The 24,316-nt window shown below is 34.2% G+C and overlaps 4 protein-coding genes across 4 annotated transcripts; all 4 read left to right on the forward strand.

Annotated features, from left to right (window-relative positions):
• The first annotated feature begins 1,636 nt into the window (after nt 1-1,636).
• LOC111006174 (protein trichome birefringence-like 19) lies at nt 1,637-6,655 on the forward strand. Its single transcript, XM_088122665.1, has 2 exons — nt 1,637-2,225; nt 5,722-6,655. Exons 1-2 carry the CDS (start codon nt 1,734-1,736, stop codon nt 6,520-6,522), a joined length of 1,293 nt encoding a protein of 430 aa, XP_087978791.1. The 5' UTR covers nt 1,637-1,733; the 3' UTR covers nt 6,523-6,655.
• A 1,670-nt stretch (nt 6,656-8,325) lies between these two features.
• On the forward strand, nt 8,326-9,985 carry LOC111006594 (protein trichome birefringence-like 19). The gene is given in 3 exon segments (XM_022278605.2): nt 8,326-8,886; nt 8,985-9,737; nt 9,739-9,985. Coding segments are annotated over 3 exon segments (1,299 nt in total). The 5' UTR covers nt 8,326-8,373; the 3' UTR covers nt 9,772-9,985.
• Nucleotides 9,986-10,112: 127 nt separating this feature from the next.
• On the forward strand, nt 10,113-13,442 carry LOC111006593 (glucan endo-1,3-beta-D-glucosidase-like). Its single transcript, XM_022278604.2, has one exon. The coding sequence runs from the start codon at nt 10,574-10,576 to the stop codon at nt 12,773-12,775; it is 2,202 nt and encodes a 733-aa protein (XP_022134296.1). The 5' UTR covers nt 10,113-10,573; the 3' UTR covers nt 12,776-13,442.
• A 5,209-nt stretch (nt 13,443-18,651) lies between these two features.
• Nucleotides 18,652-21,353, forward strand: LOC111006684 (glucan endo-1,3-beta-D-glucosidase). The gene has a single exon (XM_022278742.2). It carries the CDS (start codon nt 18,735-18,737, stop codon nt 20,904-20,906), a length of 2,172 nt encoding a protein of 723 aa, XP_022134434.1. The 5' UTR covers nt 18,652-18,734; the 3' UTR covers nt 20,907-21,353.
• Nucleotides 21,354-24,316: the final 2,963 nt, after the last annotated feature.

Here is a 24,316-nt window from a genome sequence, read left to right on the forward strand (position 1 = left end):
AAGAGGCCTCTCTTTTTATCAATTATTGGACATGCATCAACCTAATTTTGCAGCAAAGCTAACATTTCAATGTTCAATTGAAATGAGCATCATATGCCACCAACCCATAAAATCAATTTATGTGAAGAGAACAGATCTAGGGGTCAAGTTTTGTTAAACTATTTGAGATTTTAAAATTGATTTTATTGATATTCATTATAAGAATACAAAATATAATTAGATTACAATTTAAATGACATCTCAACAACTAGAGCAATAGCTCATCTTTACCTAGCATGATTTGAATTGAATATTCCACTTTAATAATGCATTGAAGCTGATTATTAAAATCAAATCTGCACAGATTATATTATAAATTATAATAGAGAAAAGCCCCCGCTAAAACGGTCACTTCTTTTAAGAGTATAAGAACCAAAATGAATTACCGTTTCAAAAATATATAGACTAAAAAGTTGAAAGTATAAAAACTAAAATGAACAGCAACAAAATAAACAAAAATCGAAAGTATAGATCAAAATATTATTCAAAAGGCTAAATCTTATCGAAGTTTGAACCACAAAGTTAGATTAAATCCAAGTTACTGTTTTTTTGATTAAATCAAAAGATTATATTATATAGCAACCTAGCTGTCATGACAATTTTAAATTCTTTTTTTTTCTTTGAGAAAATGAATTATTTTAGACGAATGATTCTTTTTGAATTTATATGAAGTCATATCAATCTCAAGGAAAATCCAAATGAAGTTGGCTTTCAATTGAGTTATCAATCACACAAAACCAAAACCCATTAGAATTATAATATTATCACCCACTTTCATTTACTTACTCCTTGGAAACTCTCATTCTTGCCAATACAATTATTGGACATTTTATTTTACTCTATTAACCCTGCAAGCAATAATCCACCCTCTCCCTCTTAAACAGGGAGTGGTTAATAGACTTTGCTAACAAATAATCTGCCTATTAAAAAGGAGAAGTGTATACCCAAATTAAGAAAAATGAGAACTACCATACAAAGAGAGATTTCCCCTTCAACATTCACCATAGCAATTAACTTCTCCAATCCCTCACCATTTGAGATCTCTGAGGTTCTCTTGTGTTTCATGTTCAGAAGCTTCAAAAACGAGATGATCAAAAAAAGAACTACAGCAAGAGACGACCTTTCCACGAGTAATTTTTTGACAAACCATTTTTCAGTTACTTGTTCTTGGAGGATTCACATACGAGAAAGTTTTCTTGAAGATTGTTGTATCTTTGAAGAAAAATACTGATAAATCTGATCCAGTGTATGGCATATTTTCTCTATGGATAGAATTTAAGCACACGCCCCGTCCATAATTTCCAGGCTATTCTAGCTCTCTTTTATATAATTAGTCTATTTAATAGTTAATTTTGTCTCCATTATTTCATAAACTCCTTTTCCCTTGACTGATCTCCAACCAACAATTATGAAACTTTCTTAATCTATCTCATTAATTATCACCCACTCATTTAATCCTCTTTGGAAACTCTCCTTTGCATACTAGAACTTCCCTCTCTCTCTCTCTCCCATGTAATTAACTTAACAATCATAGAAAAAACCAAAACCCATTAGAATAATATTATCACCCACTCATTTACCCACTACCCTTTTAGAAAACTCTGCCATATCATATCTTATAAGAACTTCCCCATCTCTCTCACCTCTTTCTTCAAAACTCTCCCAAATCTCTCTCTCTCTCTCTCTCTCTCCTCATGAAGCTCCATGGCAATGAGGTTCCCTCAGGGAAAAACTACACCCTCTACAAAACATTGGGCATAGTTTTCTCTCTAGTGATTCTCACAGTGATTCCACTCCTATACAACCTTGTGAACTACTCTTTGTTTCTCCTCAACAGCTCAGCCAAGGAAGCTCCATCCTCATACTCAAGTGATGAGATTCAGCCATTAAATTTACAAGAGGAATTAGAGGAGTGTGACATTTTCACAGGAGAGTGGGTTCCAAACCCCAATGCCCCATATTACACAAGCTCCTCATGTTGGGCAATCCATGAGCACCAAAATTGTATGAAATATGGAAGGCCTGACGGGGGATTCATGCAGTGGAGATGGAAGCCTGATGACTGTGAACTCCCCATTTTCAACCCTTCTCAGTTCCTTGAGCTTATGAGAGACAAGTCTTTGGCTTTTGTTGGAGACTCTGTGGGGAGAAACCAAATGCAGTCTTTGATATGCCTTCTTTCAAGGGTAACTTTCTTTTTTTCTTTACTTCCCATTTCCAAGTTTGAATTTTTGTGAATCTCTCATCACATATTCATCTGGGTTGGTCGTATTTTATCTGGGTTTTTGTTCATAATATGTTTTTTATCTGTTTTCTGGCTCAAAGATTGATTTTTTAATGGATGTTTGGGTTTGTTTTTTGCATTTCTGAGATGGGTTTTGGAATATATTCCCTTTTATGAAATGGGTTTTAGTAATATGCAATATTATGATTGTTTGTGCCTTAAAAGGTCAATGATTGAAATGTCATTAAATAATATAGTTGAAAATTGGAGTTTAATATTGAGATAGACATTGCTTGATAGTGATTTGCATATATTTTATTCCTTTTTAAAACATCTTCGGGAATTGGGTTTTTTCTATTACAAAAATGGTAAGAAAATCAATAAAGATGTTTTAAGAAAAATGATAAGATAAAGAAATTAAAATTATGGACAAAAATATAAATAAACCAAAAAATTATATTAAAAATTAAAAATGATCAAATCAGCTCCTAATAATTGATCAAAACTATGCTTTGATTCAATTTTCAATCAGTTTCATAAAAAGTCAAAAACTGCAAAAAACCCATGTGTGGTGTGAAAGGCATCTTGTGACTAAAAAGATTGAATTAAAAGTAACCCAACTGATAAAAGTTCACTTTTTTAGGTTAAGATATAAATTAATTATTGGGTTTAGAATCCAAATGCAATTCCCAAGGCCAATTATTTTCTGCCAAAACTTTCACAAATCTGGCTTTATCAACTAGGAAAAAAGGGCATTTTATAAACTTCAGACAGTAGATTTGATGACATAAATAACAATTACTTTAAAATTAAAGAAATAATATTACTTTTTTATTATTACTTTAAAAAAAACAAAAAAAAACAAAGGCAATGGGAATCTTTTGCACTTGTTTGATGTCAACAAGTTTGTATTTTTTTTAGCAACACAACTAGGCCAGAGAGGAACCATGCATGTGAACCATGTATGTCATTCCTCTCTCTCTCTCTCCTTTTTTTATTTTTTATTTTTATTGAATGTTGCTTTCTAAAGCCAATCCATTGCCCATAATTGTAAATTGTTTTCTTCAACCTTCTTCCAATATGAATAATTTTGTGGTTGATGTTGAAGAATACATATCATCAAGGGTAGATAGATGGATAGATAGGATAAATTGTATATGGCAGCAATGCATGCATCACATTTGTTCAATCTTATGTCGTGAGGCTCGAAATTCAAGTCTCATTTATATGCAGTAGTGTCGTAAGTCACAAATTTGTTAGAAAATAGAGAATATCTTGACGTAATAAACTTAAGTATTTCAAAATAGTCAAAATTAATTGCTTCTAACATTCTACTCAGTAACTATGGTTATTTCTCATATTTAGAAAACAGGAAAAGTATAGTTATTCCAGAAAACAAGAAAAATGAAACTTTCAATTTATGTTAGCCCGATGAAAAGTAAAAACTTACTTAAATGTAGGTCAAAACAAAATATTAAAAAAGTTTGAGGATCAAAAAAGAATAAATATAAAACTTTATAGGGGATTTGAAACCAAACTTTAATAACATTTACTAGAAAAAGAGAAAAAAGAAAAAACCTTTGGGGAAGTAATAAAATAGAAAAGTAGATGTTTTGAGCTTTTCTTGTCTAAGAGGAAAAAAACAAAGAATAAGAGGATATGCCAGCTTGATAAGTTGTGACATTTTAACTAATAAAAATACTTTGCAAAAAGAGAGTTTTAAATTATTTTATGGATAAGCCTTTGGGAATAATATTTTCTCATTAGAAAACAAATGCCAAATGGGACCCCAATTTCAATTCCCATAAAAAAGAATACAAAAATCTGATTTGTCTTCTTGTTTTTTTCCTTCCTATAGCCAAATTATATCATAAGAAAATATTATTATTTTATTTAATATTCATATTTCACTTTGATCCCTCAATTTTTAAATATTTTGCTTTTGCCTTAAAACTCTATATGAAACTATTTCAAACCTCACATTTAATTTTCTGTTAATAATTTAATAAAATGAAAATTCCACACTAACTAGTTTTAAAAAAATGAAAAAAAAAAGTTATATGAACCAAAATAAAAATTCACACATTTTATTTGTATTCATATATATAAAGCATGTGGTGTAAGAATAATGTTCACATGAAAGTGATTTTTTATATAATAACAATGAACAAGTTGCACCCTTTATTTTAATTATAAAATAACTTTCCTTTTTGCAGCAAATAAAATCTATATATATATATATATATATATAACTTTGCACATGTATTTTTCAGACATTAAAGATTTCTCTGTTTCTCTCTAACATGTTCGCCGACAATGGTCTGATTTGTCAGAAGAGAAGTAGAATATTGTAAACATTTGACCAACAAACTTTTATCAAAGTACATACCATATTGTTGTTGAGACATTATTTTCATTCAAAATTTTTAACATTTTTATTATGGAAAAAATATGAGTTTTTTCTTTCAAATTTTTGGAGAGAGAAAGTTGATATATTTAAATTTTAAGTTTTTTTTTCAAAAAATAGACTTTGTTGTATGCCAGTAAGTATAAGTTTCTCCGACTTATTTTTGTTAAATAAAAAACTATAGTCAGATCTAAGATATAATTAAATAAACCAATAAAAAAATAAGTTGTATAAAGAAGTATGCAATCAAATTTTCTACTTATTGGTTATTGTGGGTGGGGGATCATATTTGTGATAATAATAATACTTATATCAGATCACGTCAGAGCTTAATTATTGATTATGCTTAACATTTAATTACCGCTTTTCACAAAGAAAAAAGTGTAATCATTAAATAAAAATAGTAAAAAAATTTAAAAATTAAAAAAAAAAAGTTATGTGACTAACTTTTTGATGTCTAAATGTGGTTTTTATTTTCAGTTTTAGAAGTGTTTTGATTTTAATTTTTTTCTTTTTTTAATAAATTTTCTATTTTGATGTCATACTTTTGAAAGTTTTATGGGCTACATGAAGCTTTGTCCACTTCTTGGTCCTTTAATATTTGAATTCGGTCCTCCCATTTTTTTCCTCCACCACTCAAAGCTAGGAATACTTTTTCCACAATCAACCGATTTGAGTTAGTTGAATTTATTGGGACACCTATCTTCGACTAAAAAATCATAATTTTGAATCCTTACTCCTATATGTTGTCAAAAAAAAATACTAAGATCACGAATGAATCTCCAATACGTAGAAGAGTAGAAACTTGAACCTATAATCTTTTGAGGGTAGGCTCAAATGATAAGAATTTTAGGCATATTTTAACGAACGGATGATTTCTCCTTGATTTAACTCAATCCATTCTTTCTTTCTTCTGCCAATATAAACATAGCTTATCAAAGCTTATCAAGTAAGGCGTCTTGATCCAGGTTGGGCTCGAAAACTCACAGGATATGAAAATTATAATGTTTTAATTTTGAATTGAATTGGTGTTTGGTGTGATTATTTTCAGGTGGAATACCCGATAGACGTATCCACGACAGCGGATGAGAATTTCAAGAGATGGAAATACACGAGCTACAACTTCACAATGGCCATTTTCTGGACGCCTCATCTGGTGAAAGCCGCCATGGGAGACTCCAACGGCCCCACTCAGACCGGCCTCTTCAACCTCTACTTGGACGAGCACGACCAAGAATGGACCACTCAGATCGACGACTTCGACTACATCATCCTCTCCGGCGGCCACTGGTTCTTCCGCCCCATGGTCTTCTACCGCCACCGCCGCATCGTCGGCTGCCACTACTGCCTCCTCCCCAACGTCACCGACCTCGGAATGTACTACGGCTACCGCCACGCCTTCCGGACCGCCTTCAAGGCCATCAACGGCCGCAAGAATTTCAAAGGAACCACCATTCTCCGGACCTTCGCGCCGTCGCATTTCGAGAACGGGCTCTGGAACCAGGGCGGGAACTGCCTGAGAACCAAGCCGTTCCGGAGCAACGAGACGCAGTTGGACGGCCATAACCTAGAGCTCTACATGATTCAGATGGAGGAATTCAGGACCGCGGAGAAGGAAGGGAGGAAGAGAGGGCTGAAATTTAGGGTTCTTGACACGACGCAGGCGATGCTGCTGAGGCCCGATGGGCATCCTAGCAGGTATGGACATTTGGCTAGTGCGAATGTGACATTGTATAATGACTGTGTGCACTGGTGCTTGCCTGGCCCCATTGATGCCTGGAGTGATTTCTTGCTTGAGATGTTGAAGATGGAGGGGATCAGATCGGCCAGAGAGAGGCTTCAATTTGGATAGAGAGAACAGAGGGGGAGAGTTTTCTTTTCATTTTTTATTATTTTCTTAATGGGGGGGTTTCAAAATTCATATTTTGTTCTTCTTGTTATGTGTTTTTGTATAATTATACCATTGTTGGTTTAAGTTGTGTGTATATTTTGTCTCTAAAGTTTAATTAGACATTGTCAAAGAAGAAGCAATAAAAGCATAATTTAAGCAAACTTAATTTGCTTCTTTTGGAAATAAACTAAGTTTCTATGCATACATCTTTCCAACTAATGCTTTTACGAAATAATTCATTTTGTACTCCACCACTCTCCTGATCTCCTCAAGATATATCAAATGAGTAATATCTGATGTGTTTTGGATATTGCATTGAACTACACATTATACTTATTTTTAGTCTTGGTTTTACCCAACACAAATCCGATATTTATTCAATAAAAAAAATTTAAACGAGATTGAGGGAATGAATTCTAACTATGGTAGCTACCTATCTGAAATATAATATTTAGGATTAGACAGTTGTCTCGTGAGAATGGTCAAGGTGTGAGCAAGCTGATCCATATCAAGGTGTGAGCAAGCTGATCCATATACTTACGGATAAAAAAAGCAAAAAAAAAAAAGAGGTGAGGTAGTACCATCCCTGTAACTGTCATCCATATAGATTAGATTGGTAATGAATATGTGGATACCATCAGCTACTTTCTCCTAATTCTATCTCTATCTCTATCCAGTCCCGATCTCTTGACAACACCCATTTTGAATTATTTTTCATATTTAAAAAAATAAATAAAGAAGGGATTACGGTGAAAGATAAAAGGAAAATCCAACTGTACTGATATAGCCTACTCTATAGTCTATACCATGTTGCTAAGAACAAAAGAAAAATGACAACCACTTGAATATAATAATCTAAACCCAACTGCCCATTTTCTTGTCCAAGAAGATTCTATCCTTGCATAAGTGTTGTTAATTCAGACTCCAGCTAGGCGCATTGACCTCCATTAGCCATTATTTGGTTCATTATTTAAGAATTTTCCAGTTACCAGTAAATCTCAGTGTAAAAAAAAGTCAAACTCAAGTTTCAAAGAAGCAATAATTAAACAGGCAAACCTTCAATGCTAAGCTAAGTTTTTATCACTCTGTTCTAAACATAATCATCAATGGCCTCTATCACTTGTAGGCCACCCAAAAACTGATGATTCAGACCTATGCTTTGAGCTATGATGTGGCTCAGTGTTAAAATCATCTCAATGATTGCTTCAAGCTTTTAGCAAAAGAAAAAAGTTCAATTCTCTTTTCATCATGTATATTATATACGTACTAAAGTTATTTTACATGAAAACTTACAGTAAACAGCATTGGGAAAGGACAGGGTCAAGGATGTACCTCAGAATGGCGCGAATTTCTGTACAACCAGACTGGTTTTGTACTTACGATGTCAAGGTTACTGATTTTAAAGGGATTTTTTCCTCTGTTTCCCTGAAAGTGGCAGAGGAATAAAGCTGTAAATAAAATTTAAAAACAACTTAACTTGCTCCATGTGGTAGTTTCTCTGTAACCTTATCTGTAAAGCATGTTTCTTACAAGAATTTTTTTGAGGATGTCTGTCTATAATCTGTATGAGTGTTGTATGGATGTCGGTGGCCCAAATAAATTGCGTCTTTCCATCTGTCCAACTTAGTCTTTAATAATGAAATATGATGCATTACCTAATAAAACCAAAGTTGTATAATGATGGTGGTTTGGTAGGTAATCCAAGCCAAGAATAGCAGCATCATATTATATGAATGAATGCTTTTTCAATAATTACCCAAAAATGCTTTTTACGTGGACCTATCACAGAGAGAGAGAGAGAGAGAGAGTTATATGACCAATAACACTAGGAATCTAGATTTCAGAGCCATTCTCAACATGAAACTTCATGCTTTTGAAGCTCCTATTGGAAACAAATCAGTGCTGTGGAATTCCTACAAGGGGATTCTGCTAGCTCTGACACTGATTCTTCTTACCATCATTCCTCTGTCCACAAACAAGAACTTGCCTTCATCACTGCCAAATCTCTGGAAAAACCTCACCAGCTCGAGTACAGTGGAATTAGACAAGAAATGTGATGTGTTTCGCGGCAATTGGGTACCGAAATTTGAGCCACCCTACTACACAAATGACACTTGCGACATGATGTTTGAATATCAGAACTGCTTAAAGTATGGAAGACCTGACAGAGAATTCTTGAAGTGGAGGTGGAAACCAGATGACTGTCAGCTCCCTCTCTTTGATCCTGCTCAGTTCTTGGAAATTGTTAAAGGGAAGTCCCTTGCTTTTGTTGGAGACTCTGTCGCTAGAAATCAAATGCAGTCACTGCTGTGTCTACTCTCCAATGTAAGTTCATTTTCCAAACACATTGAAAATGCAAAAACTCAAGAATCCATCAGCTAAAAGCCTCCCCTTACTTTTATCTTCTTTTGAATATGCTGCAGGTGTCTCATCCCGTGGATATGTCTCAAAAATTCAATCTAGGCTATGATTTCAAGAGGTGGTTCTTTACTGATTACAATTTCACAGTGGCAAGATTCTGGTCCCCGTATTTGGTTAAAAGCAGGGATGCAGACCTGAATGGTTTCTCTTCCAACAGCCTAATGAATCTATACTTGGATGAGGCAGACCAAGCCTGGGCTTCTGACATCGAATCTTTTGATTATGTCATCTTCTCGTCAGGACAGTGGTTCTTTCGCCCCCAAATATACTACGAAAATGGTCAAATGATAGGATGTTACAATTGCCAGCAAAATAATGTCACACAGCTTTGGAACTACTATGGCTACGGAAAAGTTTTCCAAACTGCCTTTAGGACGATTATGGGCCTCAAAGACTACAAAGGAGTGACATTTCTGAGGACGTTTTCTCCATCGCACTTCGAGAATGGAGATTGGAACAAAGGAGGGAACTGTGCAAGGACGAGACCATTTACAAAGGAAGAGATGAACTGGGAAAGCTTTGTTTTTGATTTACATAAGGCTCAGGTGGAGGAATTCAGAGCAGCGGAGAAGGAGGGGATGAAGAGAGGCCTGCAATTCAGGCTGTTGGACACAACTGAAGCCATGCTGATGAGACCAGATGGGCATCCAAACCATTATGCCCCTCCTAGGAATGTGAGTGTGGCTGACTGTGTGCACTGGTGTTTGCCGGGACCCATTGACACGTGGAATGAGTTTCTACTCGATATACTGAAGACAGGAAGAGAAGATACAGATTGAAAATGTTTAGGGAATGGGTAGATGAGTTTTGTTGAAAAATATATAGTTTATTTATAATCAATACTGTAATATCAGTCCATTTGTCTCTTTGAATTACTTCAAATTTTTTTATTGGGTGGCCGTTAATTACTAGAAAGTTGGGATAAATTGTGATATAGGAACTAATAAGTTTGTAAAGAAAAGGTGTGACAAGCCTGTATGGTAATAAAATTTATTTTCTTTCATCAGTGGGATTAAGCCGAATTCCTGCTAATTACAAAATAAATAAACATTGAGGTCAGGTTGTTTAGAAGCTTGTTCTGCCGAACAATTTTTTTATCAGATGGTTTGTAAATATGAAGACTATTGTGGAACTAATAAAAAATAATAAAAATAAAAAAAAAAACCCTCAAACAACATAAAAAACTCCGAACAGGGACTTTCTTGTGGGTTGTGTTACGAAAGATATGCCAATTTCGTCGCACACTCAACATGTTCGTTCTCATACTAAACAGCCCTCTCAGATGCTAGAAATCACAAATGATCTCTCTTGTAGGTAAAGTAATGGAGGATCCCATATATTATTCCTTCCTTTTCTTGATGGAAAACACCTACTGGCTGTTCATAACTTGCAACCCTCAAATTCTCTCACATTCCAAACTACAAAAAATGAGGAATACCCTACGCCTACAACTTCACTTCCATTCTATCCTCTCGTCCTCGATCATAATTCATATATTTACCTGCAAAAAGTTGCAATCTTTCTGCAGCTTTTATCGGCTTGGAGCCGTTAGTACTATTACCACGAATCTCAAGTTGCTGAGATTCCAGCCATGTTCAAGAAGATAGAAAGAGAACTCAGACGGGCAATCAAAGGGAAACGTCGCTCTTCCCCTCCACAGCGCCTTCCACCACCACCTCCACCACCACCACCACCTCCTCCTCCATCTCCACCTCCACAACAGCCCCCCAAGTCACCACCGCCAGAACCTTCTCAAAAACCATCAGAACCCACTCCCTTTCTGTTTCCTCCAACCCAGTCCACAGTCCTCCCTGATCCTTCCCCCTTCTTTTCCCATGAACTCCTCTCAGCGCCTCTCCCTACGAACAGTTTCTTCCAGAACTTTACACTCAATAATGGCGACCAACCTGAGTACATCCACCCCTATTTGATCAAATCCTCGCTTTCCTCCATCTCTGTTTCGTACCCATCTATCTCCTCCAACTCAGCTTCCGAATCTCAAATCTTCACCCCTGACCTCACCATCTATCCCTCTGAAAAAATAGAGCCGCTTCCCCAGAAATCTCATGTAATTTCCTCATTCAATGATTTGAATGTCACTTTAGATATTCCTTCCTCCAACCTCCGTTTCTTTCTCGTCCGCGGAAGCCCGTTTCTCACTTTCACAGTTTCCAAAGGCGCCGCCTTTTCAATCTCCGCCAGTCATGAAGTTCTCTCCTTTTCCTTTAATAATGCACTCACTAAATACACAGTTAAATTGAAAAACAATCAGACATGGCTAATATACTCGTCATGTCCGATCAATCTGACGCATAATCTTTCTGTGATTACTTCTGGCGGATTTGCAGGCATTATTCGGATTGCAGCATTGCCAAATTCAGACCCAGAATGTGAACCGATACTTGACCGGTTTAGTTCGTGTTACCCGGTCTCGGGTGAGGCACTATTTACGAAGCCATTTTGTATGGAATACAAATGGGAGACGAGAGGATGGGGGGATTTGCTCATGCTTGCACACCCTCTGCATATTCGTCTCCTAGCAGGTACTAATAATGATGTAGTTATTTTGGATAAGTTCAAGTATAAAAGTATAGATGGTGACCTTGTCGGTGTGGTGGGAAGTTTATGGGTTTTGAAACCAGAACCTGTATCAGTATGCTGGCATTCAATTAGGGGTGTAGAGGAAGAATCCTTCGCTGAAATTATCTCTGCACTTCGTAAAGACGTTGAGGCCCTAAATTCAACAACTATGACAACAACATCTCCTTATTCTTATGGTAAATTGATAGCAAGAGCAGCAAGGTTGGCGGTGATTGCTGAGGAAGTGAGATGTCTTGAAGTGATTCCAGAAATAAGAAAGTTTCTAATGGGTGCAATTGAACCTTGGTTAAACGGGACATTTGACGGGAATGGCTTTGTATATGATGGAAAGTGGGGTGGAATTGTCAGCAAAGAAGGGTCATTTGACTCTGTCGCAGACTTTGGGTTTGGAATATATAATAATCACCATCATCATCTGGGCTACTTTCTCTATGCCATTGCTGTGCTAGTGAAAATCGACCCCGCTTGGGGGAGAAAGTACAGTCCTCAAGCTTATTCTCTTATGGCAGACATCATGAACTTGAGCAGGCGATCCAATTCAAAGTTTCCAAGGTTGAGATGTTTTGATGTGTACAAGTTGCATTCTTGGGGTACGGGATTGACCGAATTCATGGATGGCCGGGGTCAAGAGAGCATCAGTGAAGCAGTAAATGCTTACTATTCTGCAGCTTTGGTGGGGTTAGCCTATGGAGACGCCCATCTTGTATCTATTGGCTCTATGCTAGCAGCATTGGAAATTAAAGCAGGTCAAATGTGGTGGCAAGTAAGAGAAGGAGAAACTCTGTACCAGGAAGAGTTTGTTAAGGAAAACAGGCTAGTGGGAGTATTGTGGTCTAACAAGAGGGACAGCGGATTATGGTTTGCTCCTCGTGAATGGAGAGAGTGTAAGCTTGGAATTCAGGTGTTACCCGTATTGCCAATCACTGAGCTCTTGTTCTCGGATGTTGGCTTTGTAAGGGAGCTTGTGAACTGGACATTGCCTTCTCTAGGAAGAGAAGGAGTTGGGGAAGGATGGAAAGGATTTGTTTATGCCCTGGAAAGCATTTATGACAAAGATGGTGCTTTGGAGAAGATAAGGAACTTGAAAGATTTTGATGATGGAAACTCACTTACCAATCTGTTGTGGTGGGTTCACAGCAGAGGCAAAGAAGGAGAAGCAAATATCAGTAGCAACAAAGTACAACTAGTTTAGGCACTGAATCTCTTCTTCAGATCTTTGTGGAGTTGAATCCAGAGAGAGCCGATATATCAGAATTCGAGGTGGGAGCAAGAGCTACCAGCTTGTTTCGAACCACAAATCATCACCATGACTGCATTTGTTTCCTGTTGGGATTTTTATTTGGACCATTTTATGTACAGATAGTATACAGCATACCGACCTGATATGACTTATCACTTATATATAGTTCTTATGCCATATATTTTAAAACAATTTCTCATCGACAACTTTATGGAATCCCCCCCGCCCCACCAATACTTTGCTAAAAGCAGAAACTGAACCAAAATGGTTTCTCCTACTGCCTTGAATTGAACTGCTCAATTATGTTAGCATTTCAGCTAACTATGGGATGTTGGTTCTATCAAAACATGCCAAGTTTAGGATGTAACAATTTCCAGTGAAATGCCAATCGGCAACCTCAGAACTTCTGTGGTTTGGAAATTGGAAAGCTTTCAACCCAACTTCCAGAAGCTTTGAGAATTGAGATTAGTGTTTCTTTGATAGGGACAGATATTGTCAAGTTTGATGGTGCTTGAGTTTTTGTCTTCTCTGTCCAAGACAAAATGTAAGACAAAGAAATGTTTACTAATCAACAGTTCAACACTTTAATCTAATATACTATTCCTTTTTAATTTCTTCATTTATATTTTTCTGGGGTAGCCACTGCTGGTGGACCTGAATATTTTAGTTTTTGTTTTATGTTAAATATTATACTAGTGCATGATTAATCGTGCCCGAACAATACTCAACTGAACATTTTCCCAACCATCTGAGTGGTGGTGATGCAGCTTGGTCATAAATATTCGAATAAAACAAACAAAAACACTAATATATGTGGTTTCATACTATAGGCAATGACTAATCAGAAACTTACTTTCACCATTGCCGTTCACAATCTAGATTAATCCTTCTAAAAACCTCATCGTGCGGCAAGTCCGCTGACCAAGCTGCATCACCACCGCTCAGATGATTCTACTCGAACAATATTCGCTTCCAATTTGCAATGCCGCCTCGATTCAGATGAACTAATTAGAGGTGGCAAGGGAAATGCGGTGGATGAAAGGGAGTGATTAGGGTTCATATGCGATGATTGGAGAAGCGTGCTGGTTGGTAAGTAGAGGAGGCGATAAATGGCGGGTATTGTATGGTGCCTGAGCACACGACGGCGGAAGTTGGCCGGCGGTTTTGGGGCTGCATTTATTAGGCGGGGCCAAGGTCCAGGGGCCATTCTCTGCCTCTGCTTCACTACAGTTACCAAAAATTATGAGAAAATTTTCATTCTTTTTTTGCAAAGTTTATTTTAATTTTTTTATCTCGTTAGAAACGAAATTATTTGAAATTTATTAAATTAAATTTATTTGTTTTTTGTATAATTAATGGATGGGTGAGATTCATGCTCGTAACCCCTGGTTGAATACAGGTAATAGATAATTCCAATCATTTTGATTGAGGATTTTTTTTTTTTAACGTAAAAACAATATTTTAAATCATTTAGAATTACAACGAAATTCATTTGAAATCTCAAGAAAGAAAATATGGTCGTGTAAATTCGAAATCACTTTTTAATTGAAAATTGCTACCTATTAAACAATACTCATAAAATAAAATAAAATTATATATATATATATATATATATATATATATATGTGGCGACCCTAATTCAATTGGCTTACATATTTTTTAACAAATATGTGATATTCAAATCCTACTCTTATATATTAAACTATTTAAAAATAATAATAATAAGTAAAGCTATAATAGCTAACTTGTATCGGTCAAAAAAAATATATAGCTAACTCGAACGTAGTTTAACTAGTAAGGGCATAGGTAAAAAGTCGGAACTTCGAATCATGAAGAAAAATGGATATAATAAAAGGTTTGAATGGTTTGTTTGTTATTTGTTTCCCTCCTTACATTTTTCAAACAATATGATATCTCAGCTAAATCTTTGAGGTCAAATTGAGTATTAGTTGAACTGTCTCATATAAAATATTTATTAAATGTGGTCGTTCTTCAAAAATTGTCAATATAAACGTAATTCATCAGTAATTGTGTTTGGGGAAGGGAATACCCTGGACACGTGGAGGACCTCTATTGGTGCTCCAAGATGACTCATGAGTCATGCCCAGCTCGGATAGCCGAGATGGCCGCCACCAACGCTGACAAATGCTAAGTATGAGGGCCGAGGTGAACCTGGCCCAGGTCTGACCTACGGGGAGCTCGGTAGGGGCCAATGTGAGCAAACTGTCTGCGGCGTGACTATCGGGCGTAACCGTCGGTCCCGAGATTACCGGGTGTAACCGACGGTCCCGAGATTACCGAATGTAACCGTCGCGAGATTAGCGGGACCACCACCCATAAGTAGAGGACCTCACTCCCCGATCAGGTACGATGATTTCTAGCCTGGAACTAAACTGGGAATCCGACCTATACTAACTTGATCGTCGGAGTGCTCACCTTTTTGTACAGGTCTTCAGGTCGGTCCGGAGTCCGAGTTCGAGCTGCAATCTGGAACACACTGTTGTGCACATCCTTGCATAAACAAATTGACAAGTACTATTTCTTTCGAAGTCGAAGGGAGAGTCCTCTGCATCCCTTACTTAAAAAAATACAAAAGAAATTACCAAAAAAAAATTCATCAAATGACCTAAAAGATTAATGGCGAAATTGAAAAATATATAAATATGATTATTTGTAATATTTGTCCGACTGTCGAGGACATCCTATATTTAATTTTTGCTCATTCATTATTTTATATATATTTCTTTTATTAATTTACTTTATTTTTATTTTCATTTTTCTAATTTAAACAAATTAATATAGTGATTGACTAATAAATCACTCAATCGAGTATTATTTATGTATAAAATAAACTTAATTTAAATTATATAATATTTTTATTTATTTTTAATATTCGAAAAGAATTATTATCAATAATATTTATTATCTTAATACCTATTTCTAAAGAACATCTATTTTCTTTTTAAAATAATATAACAAATAAATTTCAACTCATATAACATTAATTATATAATTGTATTAAAAAAATTACTAAAGTTGAAAATAAAATATATATTTAATATTAATTACTATTAAAATAAAATTTATATTAATGTGAATTATACCCAATTAACAATACAATACTTAGTACACATACATAATTAATATAAAAACAAAATATTAAATTAATAAAAATTAGTTATTTTTAAATTAATTTATAAATTATATTAATATTCATAAAGATATTTTCGGACCTTGTATAAATGTAGAACTTCCCATAATAAATTCGGCAAAACAAACGTAAGTACTCTAAAATATCTTTAAAATTTTCCTACAAAACAATATGAATACGTCAGAAATTAAAATTTAAAACTTTTGAATCTGCCAAGAAAAAAAACAAATTACCTTATAATTTAACTAGTGTGAAAGGGAGTTAAAAGTGTCTGTTTGGTTGGAAATTCGGATTTTGATTTTTGCTTTCAGATTCACTAAATTAACGTTTGTCGTGAAATTTGTTTTTGAAAACTATTTTCGAATTATGTGATTCAAATAGTAAAAATTTTGAAAATTTTTCAGTGTTTTTCGATTCAAAATTTGAAATTTATAAAATGCAGAATTAAATTAAAATGATAAAAACTTTGATAAATATATTAATTCATTTTTGTTAAAATTAAAAAAGTAAAATATAACATATTCTAATAAATTAATTAATATAACTTTAGATTAAATTAAATATTCAGTTTGTAACTTAAAAATATACTATTAAATACGTATTGACCAATTTTTTAAATTGGGATTCAATTTTTCAAATACATATCTCAAAATACTTAAAATAAAAAATACAAACTGATATCCATTCAATCCCTTGTTTTCAAATTTGTGTTTTCTAAATACAAATTAAAAGCACCATAATTTTTTAAAGAGAAATAAGAAAATGCTTATTTACTTTCATAACTGTCAAAAGTTACTTCTCAGGCAAGTATCTCAACCTTAGCCGCGTGTCTCAAACTCAGGCCACGTGTCTCCCACAGGTCCGCTCCCTACGCGTTAAAAATGTCATACAATTTTTTTCTTTTTAATTTTCTTCCAATTGTTTAAATTCATTTTTTTTGTATTAAATCGTTTTATGCAATATTGCACGTTAGAGAATAAATTTTAAAACTTTTTCTAAAGAAGGCTAGCTTTAAAATTAATATTTGCTCATATCCTCCTTGACCTGAAAATTTTCAGATGGTTTGGATCATCCCTTTTCGAAAAATACAAAATATTTATATAATTTTCCTCTAATTTTATTCACTTTGAGATTAATTTTTTTGACAAATTAGACCAATAATTGTTCTTAAACAATAATAGTATTGCTCAAATTCAAGATCGGAGGCTTCGCTCTAAAGTCTTCCATTGATCATTGTTTTGGAAGTCTTGTGCATCCTCTTGCCATTTTAAAATTTATTAATATTTAACTTAGCTTGATTTTTTTGAAAGAGATTTGGTTTGGAAATAATTCAAAATTTTAAATACGTCGTTTTAACTTTAAAGAATATTACGAATTAAGTAAAAAATAAGAGAATAAATTTGAACAATTGGTTGAGACGTAATGAGACTAGGCATATGGAAAGGTCGGGTATGTTAGATCTTTTTTCCTATAATCCCAGAAATATGAAGTGGTCGACCTTTGAAGTTCAACCAAACATGACCTAATAATCCGATCATATTCCTGTTGGTTGAAAGAAATGTCATACACAGAGATACAAAGTTCGACCTAATGTAACCGTCTAATTGGTCAACGACCTAATATAACAGTTACATGGACTCCACCACTTGATACCCTATATAAATAGGAGCGTAATTCCAACTTCAGGTAGGCAATTTGATTCCTTAACTTGAGACCTAAGATCAACCTTTTAATGTAAGCAAATGAAAGATGAAATAATATATTTTGTGTATTGTCTTCCTATACAAGGATGCCGTTATACAAATATAGCATAAACCTAATTAAACAATTAAGGAAAATAATTGTTTAAAAAAAACAATTAAGGAAAATAATTGTATACAATAATAAACAAATAATCTAGATCCACAATTAGCTCCAATTTGAATTAATGCTAATGGTTGGAATTTATTTTCTTTCCTCCAACATATTAACTTGAGTTTTCTTTTTCCTTTTTTTAAGCCTTTTTTTAATTAAGCTCGCTCTTCAAGCTCATACCTACTTCTTACCGGTTTTTGAGCCAAATCCGAATTCAACAATAACAAATTAATCTTAAAAAAATACCTATTTTTATTTTGAACTATGTTAATGTCAATAATATATTGTATCGTGAGAAAAAAAATTAATCTTGGTACTAATCAAAAGCATTATATATTTCTATCAACACGTTTGAAATTGTATTACTTTTTGGATGATATCATTTTACTCACATACTTAGTCAAGCCAATTACTTCTAAACTTCGAGTCATAACTTTTCCCAACTCCAAATTAAAGCATCAAAAAGAGAAATACCAAAAGATTCAATTATAGAAACACTTTAACCAAACTATGGAATAGAGAAAAAAAAAACATAACTTTATTTGAAAAAAAAAACATAACTTAAAAAAACAAGACACATTTTATTTGATTCTCCCTTGAAGATAAAGTAACAAACAAAACCCATATCCAAATTTTTGTTCTTTCTTTCCTTCAGAATGATGAATCAATCAACCTTATTGGATTACTTGCAATCCTCCATCTCCTTTGTAAACTTCCACAATTAACTTCACTTCTAATCCAAAATTCCCAATTAAAATTCTCCCAAATTTATCTTTAAATACCCATTTCCCTCATTATTTTTTTTTAAGTCAACTCTCTGAATCTCTCCTCATGGTTGATTTCATTAATTATTCCACTAAAAAATTGATCTTTGACTGTTAATAAGCTAACAAATCCAACCCCACCATGTTGAAGAAGCTGAGAAGAAATTTCAAAAGATTCAAAACCTTAATCAACAAGAGCTTCAGCAGCTATAAATTCCCATTTCAATCTCCTCCTCTTTCACCGCCTCCGCCGCCGGCCATGTCGTCGCCATTCGAGCCTTTACGGCAGTCGCCGCGGCCCGCCGCGCCGGTTCCGTTTCCCCAAACCCAATCCACCGTTCTCCCTGATCCTTCCGATTTCTTCTCCCCTCACCTCCTCTCCTCCCCTCTCCCCACAAATTCCTTCTTCCAAAACTTCACCGTCAAAAATGGCGATCAGCCGGAATACATCCACCCCTATCTGATCAAATCCGCCCTCTCCTCCATCGCTATTTCGTACCCTTCAATCGTCTGCAACTCCGCTGTCGGATTCCAGGTTTTCAACGCCGATTTGACCGTCTCCGCCGCTGGAAATTCCGGTTCGTTTTCACAGAAATCGCATATAATCTCTGAATTCAGTGATCTCAGTGTCACTCTCGACATTCCCTCCGCTAATCTCCGATCATTCCTCGTCCGGGGAAGCCCATTTCTGACCTTCGAGGTTTTCAACAATACCCCAATTTCAATCTCCACCATTCACGCGATTCTCTCGTTTTCTTCCAATAGTTCGTTCACTAAATTCACTGTCACGCTCAATAATAATCAGACATGGCTGATTTACTCCTCGTCTCCGATCAATTTTACCCACGATCTCTCGAAGATAACTTCCGGTGGATTTTCCGGCATCATCCGAATCGCAGCGGTGCCGGACCCACATTGTGAATCGATACTCGACCGGTTCAGTTCTTGCTACCCGGTTTCCGGTGAGGCGAAGTTTGGAAACCCTTTTTGTTTGGAGTACAAATGGGAGAAGAGAGGGTGGGGCGATTTGCTCATGCTCGCTCACCCTCTTCATCTCCGCCTCCTCTCCGGCGGCGGCGCCGTTCTCGATGACTTAAAGTACAAAAGCATCGACGGCGACCTCGTCGGCATCGTCGGAAGCTCGTGGGTCTTGCAATCGGACCCTGTTTCTGTAACTTGGCACTCAATCAATGGCGTGGGAGCGGAATTTCACAGCGAAATCATCTCCGCGCTCGTGAAAGATGTGGAGGGCTTAAACTCTGCACCCATAACAACAACATCGTCTTACTTTTATGGGAAATCGATTGCTAGAGCCGCGAGGCTCGCATTGATTGCTGAGGAAGTGAATTTTCTGCAGGTGATTCCAGAGGTGAGGAAGTTTCTGAAGGGGGCGATTGAGCCATGGCTTCGTGGGACTTTCAATGGAAATGGGTTTCTTTACGATGGGAAATGGGGTGGGTTTGTGACCCAACAAGGGTCCTCTGATTCTGGTGCAGATTTTGGATTTGGAGTGTATAATGACCACCATTTCCATATTGGGTACTTTCTCTATGCCATTGCTGTGCTGGTGAAGATTGACCCAGCTTGGGGAAGAAAGTTCAGGCCTCAAGCTTACTCTTTAATGGCGGATTTCATGAACTTGAGTAGGAGACCAAACTCAAGCTTCCCACGCCTGAGATGCTTCGATTTGTATAAACTGCACTCCTGGGCTTCGGGTTTAACCGAATTCGCCGACGGTCGGAATCAGGAGAGCACCAGTGAGGCTGTGAATGCTTATTACTCAGCAGCTCTGTTGGGGCTGGCTTATGGAGACACCCATCTTGCTTCCATTGGATCAACACTCACAGCAATGGAGATCAAGGCAGCTCAAACATGGTGGCAAATCAGGGAAGGGGACAATCTGTACGAGGTTGATTTTGAAAGAGAAAACAAGGTGGTTGGTGTGTTGTGGTCCAACAAAAGGGACAGTGGCTTGTGGTTTGCTCCTCCTGATTGGAGGGAATGTAGGCTTGGGATTCAGGTTCTGCCTTTATTGCCCATCACTGAGGTCTTGTTCTCTGATGTTGGGTTTGCAAGGGAGCTTGTGGAGTGGACATTGCCTTCTTTGGGAAGGGAAGGAGTTGGGGAAGGATGGAAGGGATTTGCATACGCCTTGCAGGGCGTTTACGATAAAGACGGGGCGTTGGGGAAGATCAGAAACTTGGGAGGTTTCGACGACGGGAACTCGCTCTCGAATCTGTTATGGTGGATTCACAGTAGAGGAGGAGGAGAAGGGTCTGGTGGTGGATGGAGACATTGGTGGCTTAGCCATTAATTACTTGGGAGTTGAATAAGAACTGAACAGGGATATCAGGAAACATCTTCTCGATTTCGAACCAAATGGAACCGATCCAAATCCGTTTGAATAAACTGAAAGTGAAACAGTGTACAGGGTTGTTTCATTCACTCTACACATCTGATACAATACACTGAAGAAGCTGCTGGTTTTTGTGCTCTGGTTTTCAGGTTCATTTGGAGCTGAACAAGAACTGTACCATTGTTGTATTGGAATTTGAAGATGGCAGCCAGAGGAAATCAAGTGCAGTTTGTTTGTTTCAAGTGAATTTGTTGTGTGTTTCATCTTGATTTCTACACTCTTCCCTTTGATTTGATTTGATTTTTTCTTGAAACATGTTCGATAAAACAAAAAGTTGTGTTCTTCACTGATTCCCATTCTTATTGAATGATTTGATATAGAATTCTTTATCTCTGTTACTGTTCAGATCTCCCCTGTCCTGCTTAAAGAACATTTTACAAGTTTTAGTTTTGGAAATTTTAAGGTTATGTCTGATAGGCCGGTGGATTTTAAAGTGTTTAATATAACTTTTCATTTTTGTGTTGAGTTGATTCCAAAAGTTTTAAATTTGTGTGGAATTTAAAAGTGTTTAATAAGTTTATATCTTTTCAATTTTGTGTAACAAATTTTTACTGTTAGAAATTTGTTTGAATTTACATATTTTTCAAAGTTTTTGTCTTATTAGACAAAAAAATTTAACATCGTGATTAATAGATTCATTAATTTAAAAAATAATGAGATTTATTAGTTACTGACTTAAAAGTTGAGTTGTCAGATACTTTTTCATCGACTTATTAGATACAACATTTAAAACTTAAAGACTTAGAAATAGCAATTACCTATCGTACATAAAATTGTATACAACATTACAAACAAGAAAAAAGAATTATATACAACATTACAATTGTAATTTAACAAAATAAAACGTTTATTTATAATATTGCTAGGAATTTGAGCCTTTAACATTTAGAATGAATTTTATGTAGATTTGTAAAGTCTAAAAACATGTCAAACAAGTCCATAAATATTATACACAAGATTAAAAGTTGAGGGATCTACTCGACACAAAATTTAACATTTAGATATTTTTTAAGTTTAGGAACCTGTTAAACATCAATTTGAAAGTTATAAAACATTATACATATTTTAAAATTCAAAATTTAATTTTATGTCTTGAGTTCAAATTCAAACCGTTAATATCAGTTATGAGTATGAGCATAGCTCAACGAAGAAACTTATATGTGACTCAAATATTGTGATGAAGATGCAATGTACATGTTCTAATATATATATATATATATATATATATATATATATATATATTAAAAAACAAAGCAAACAAGATGACTATTATATATCTTGCCCATCTTATCTCATTAATTAGTGGCCTCCCTCTCTTCCCAAAAAAAGAAAAAAGAAATGCTTTTTCAACTGGTCAACAAAAAACACAAATAACAAATACAAACATTTATCATTAAAAAGAAATAATAGATTAATTTAAAAAGAGAGTTGAAATCAACTTGGTATACTTTAGCCTGATACAATTTTGTCTATACATATAAATTTTAATTAAATTCTAGTATTTTAATATTAATTTCATTAAATAAAGTTTTTCTTTTTTTATAAATTACAAATTTGAAATTCAAATGAAAAATTTTAAGAGTTGATAAAATTGAAACTAGATATAAAGATAGAAAGGAATCTTACATAATTTAGCTCTGTGAAACTTAAAAAAAAAAAAAACTATCATTATTTGATAAACATATTTATATGGCAGCATGCTATTTTAACTAAAATATTTTTTGGTTTACATTTCAATTTGGTTCATAAAATCTCATTTTAAATAATATTATTAATGTGTTAAAAATTTGAGCCTAAACCAAAATAGTTTTTATCTGGAATTAAACTAAAAATTTAATATATATATATTAAAATCCAAACATTTGATATTTAGGCTAAATATTCAAAATAGTCCCTACTCTTTTTTCTTATTATTAACCTTTTTAAATTTCTTTCACTTACTCTTGCTATATTAAAAATTTTCTGTTAAGTCCATAAACTTATTAATGGAAGATTTATATATCATTGAATTATTGTTTATTAATACATTGAACAGCCGAACGTGTTGTTCATATATGATCAAATCTAAAAATATCTAATATATATTCATTAAAGTTCGTCGATTATATCTTGATACTACGTCTTTCTCTTTCAATGTCACCATTGTTAAAGTTTAAAAGTTCAAAACTTAGTTGTCCAAAATAAATATCAAAGTTGATATATAGTTTTGTCATGGTCCACACTCCCACTACTACCTTTTGACATTTTCAGCTCGTCCTTTCATTTTGATTTTTCCTTCCACGAATAATATATATACAGGTTCGAAAGACTTTTGATATTTGTAGTTTCAATTTTTGTTCATTTTGGTATTTATATTTTTAAAAATGTTTATTTTAGTTTGTGTATAATCTATGTACTTTCAAAATATTTATTTTGGTCACTGTACTTTTAAAAAATGAACATTTTAATCACTATTTGCAAAATTTTGTCATAAATTATATATACAGCGACGAAAACTCTTTAATATAAAGTTATGACTATATTTTCAAAAAAACATATTGAGTGTAGGATCATGTTGAATTATGATGGAATAAACATTGATAAAATAAAATAAAATGGACAAAACAATTTATTTTTAAAAGTATATAAACTAAAACCAACCTTTCAAAATTACAGGAGTGAAATAGACCAGAGTCAAAAATATAGAAACTAAAAAATAATATTAAAGAAAATATGAATCTATAATTTGAAATAAATCTCCTCCCCACATTTGTTAGAACTAAAAAGGGGGGGAAAACACTAGTTTATTGTAGCATTAATTGAAGTTTATTTTATGAATACTAAAATCAAACATATTTGGGTCAATATTGATTCTTAATATTTAAATGAATTTGGTCAAATATATAGTGGCCATGTTCTGTCTCTAAGACTAGCTCCATTTTTTGGCACTTTTATTGGTACAACTCTCAATTATCTTAAATAGATAAAAATATGTTTGATAACGATTTTATTTATTTATTTATTCTAATGAAAAATCAATTTTTATTTTTAATTTTTTTGCTTATCAAGCATTATTATTATTATTTTTATTGTAATAAACAAAATTTTTTTAAAGATAATTATGTTGTCAAATTCTTGGAAAAAATAGTATTATGTTTTTTAAATTAAATATTCAAAACTGTTACATTTTATTTATTAATTTAAAAATATTTATTATGCATTTTATAAAACAAATAAAATCAATCGTGTATTTCTCGAAAAAAAAAATTATGTTGAGCTAACACATCCTGAACTTATTATTAAATTTGTTAAAATTATAATATAGTTTC

This window comes from Momordica charantia (genome assembly GCF_013281855.1).
Source record: "Momordica charantia cultivar OHB3-1 chromosome 4 unlocalized genomic scaffold, Mcharantia_2.0 BLBB01000004.1, whole genome shotgun sequence".
Classification (NCBI taxonomy): domain Eukaryota; kingdom Viridiplantae; phylum Streptophyta; class Magnoliopsida; order Cucurbitales; family Cucurbitaceae; genus Momordica; species Momordica charantia.

Bases quoted from the DNA above. Each gene is read 5' to 3' on its own strand.
- LOC111006174 (XM_088122665.1), top strand. From the start codon at position 1,734: ATGAAGCTCCATGGCAATGAGGTTCCCTCAGGGAAAAACTACACCCTC. The intron at 2,226-5,721 runs GTAACTTTCTTT...GATTATTTTCAG, and splicing joins TGATATGCCTTCTTTCAAGG to GTGGAATACCCGATAGACGT.
- LOC111006593 (XM_022278604.2), top strand. From the start codon at position 10,574: ATGTTCAAGAAGATAGAAAGAGAACTCAGACGGGCAATCAAAGGGAAA.
- LOC111006684 (XM_022278742.2), top strand. From the start codon at position 18,735: ATGTTGAAGAAGCTGAGAAGAAATTTCAAAAGATTCAAAACCTTAATC.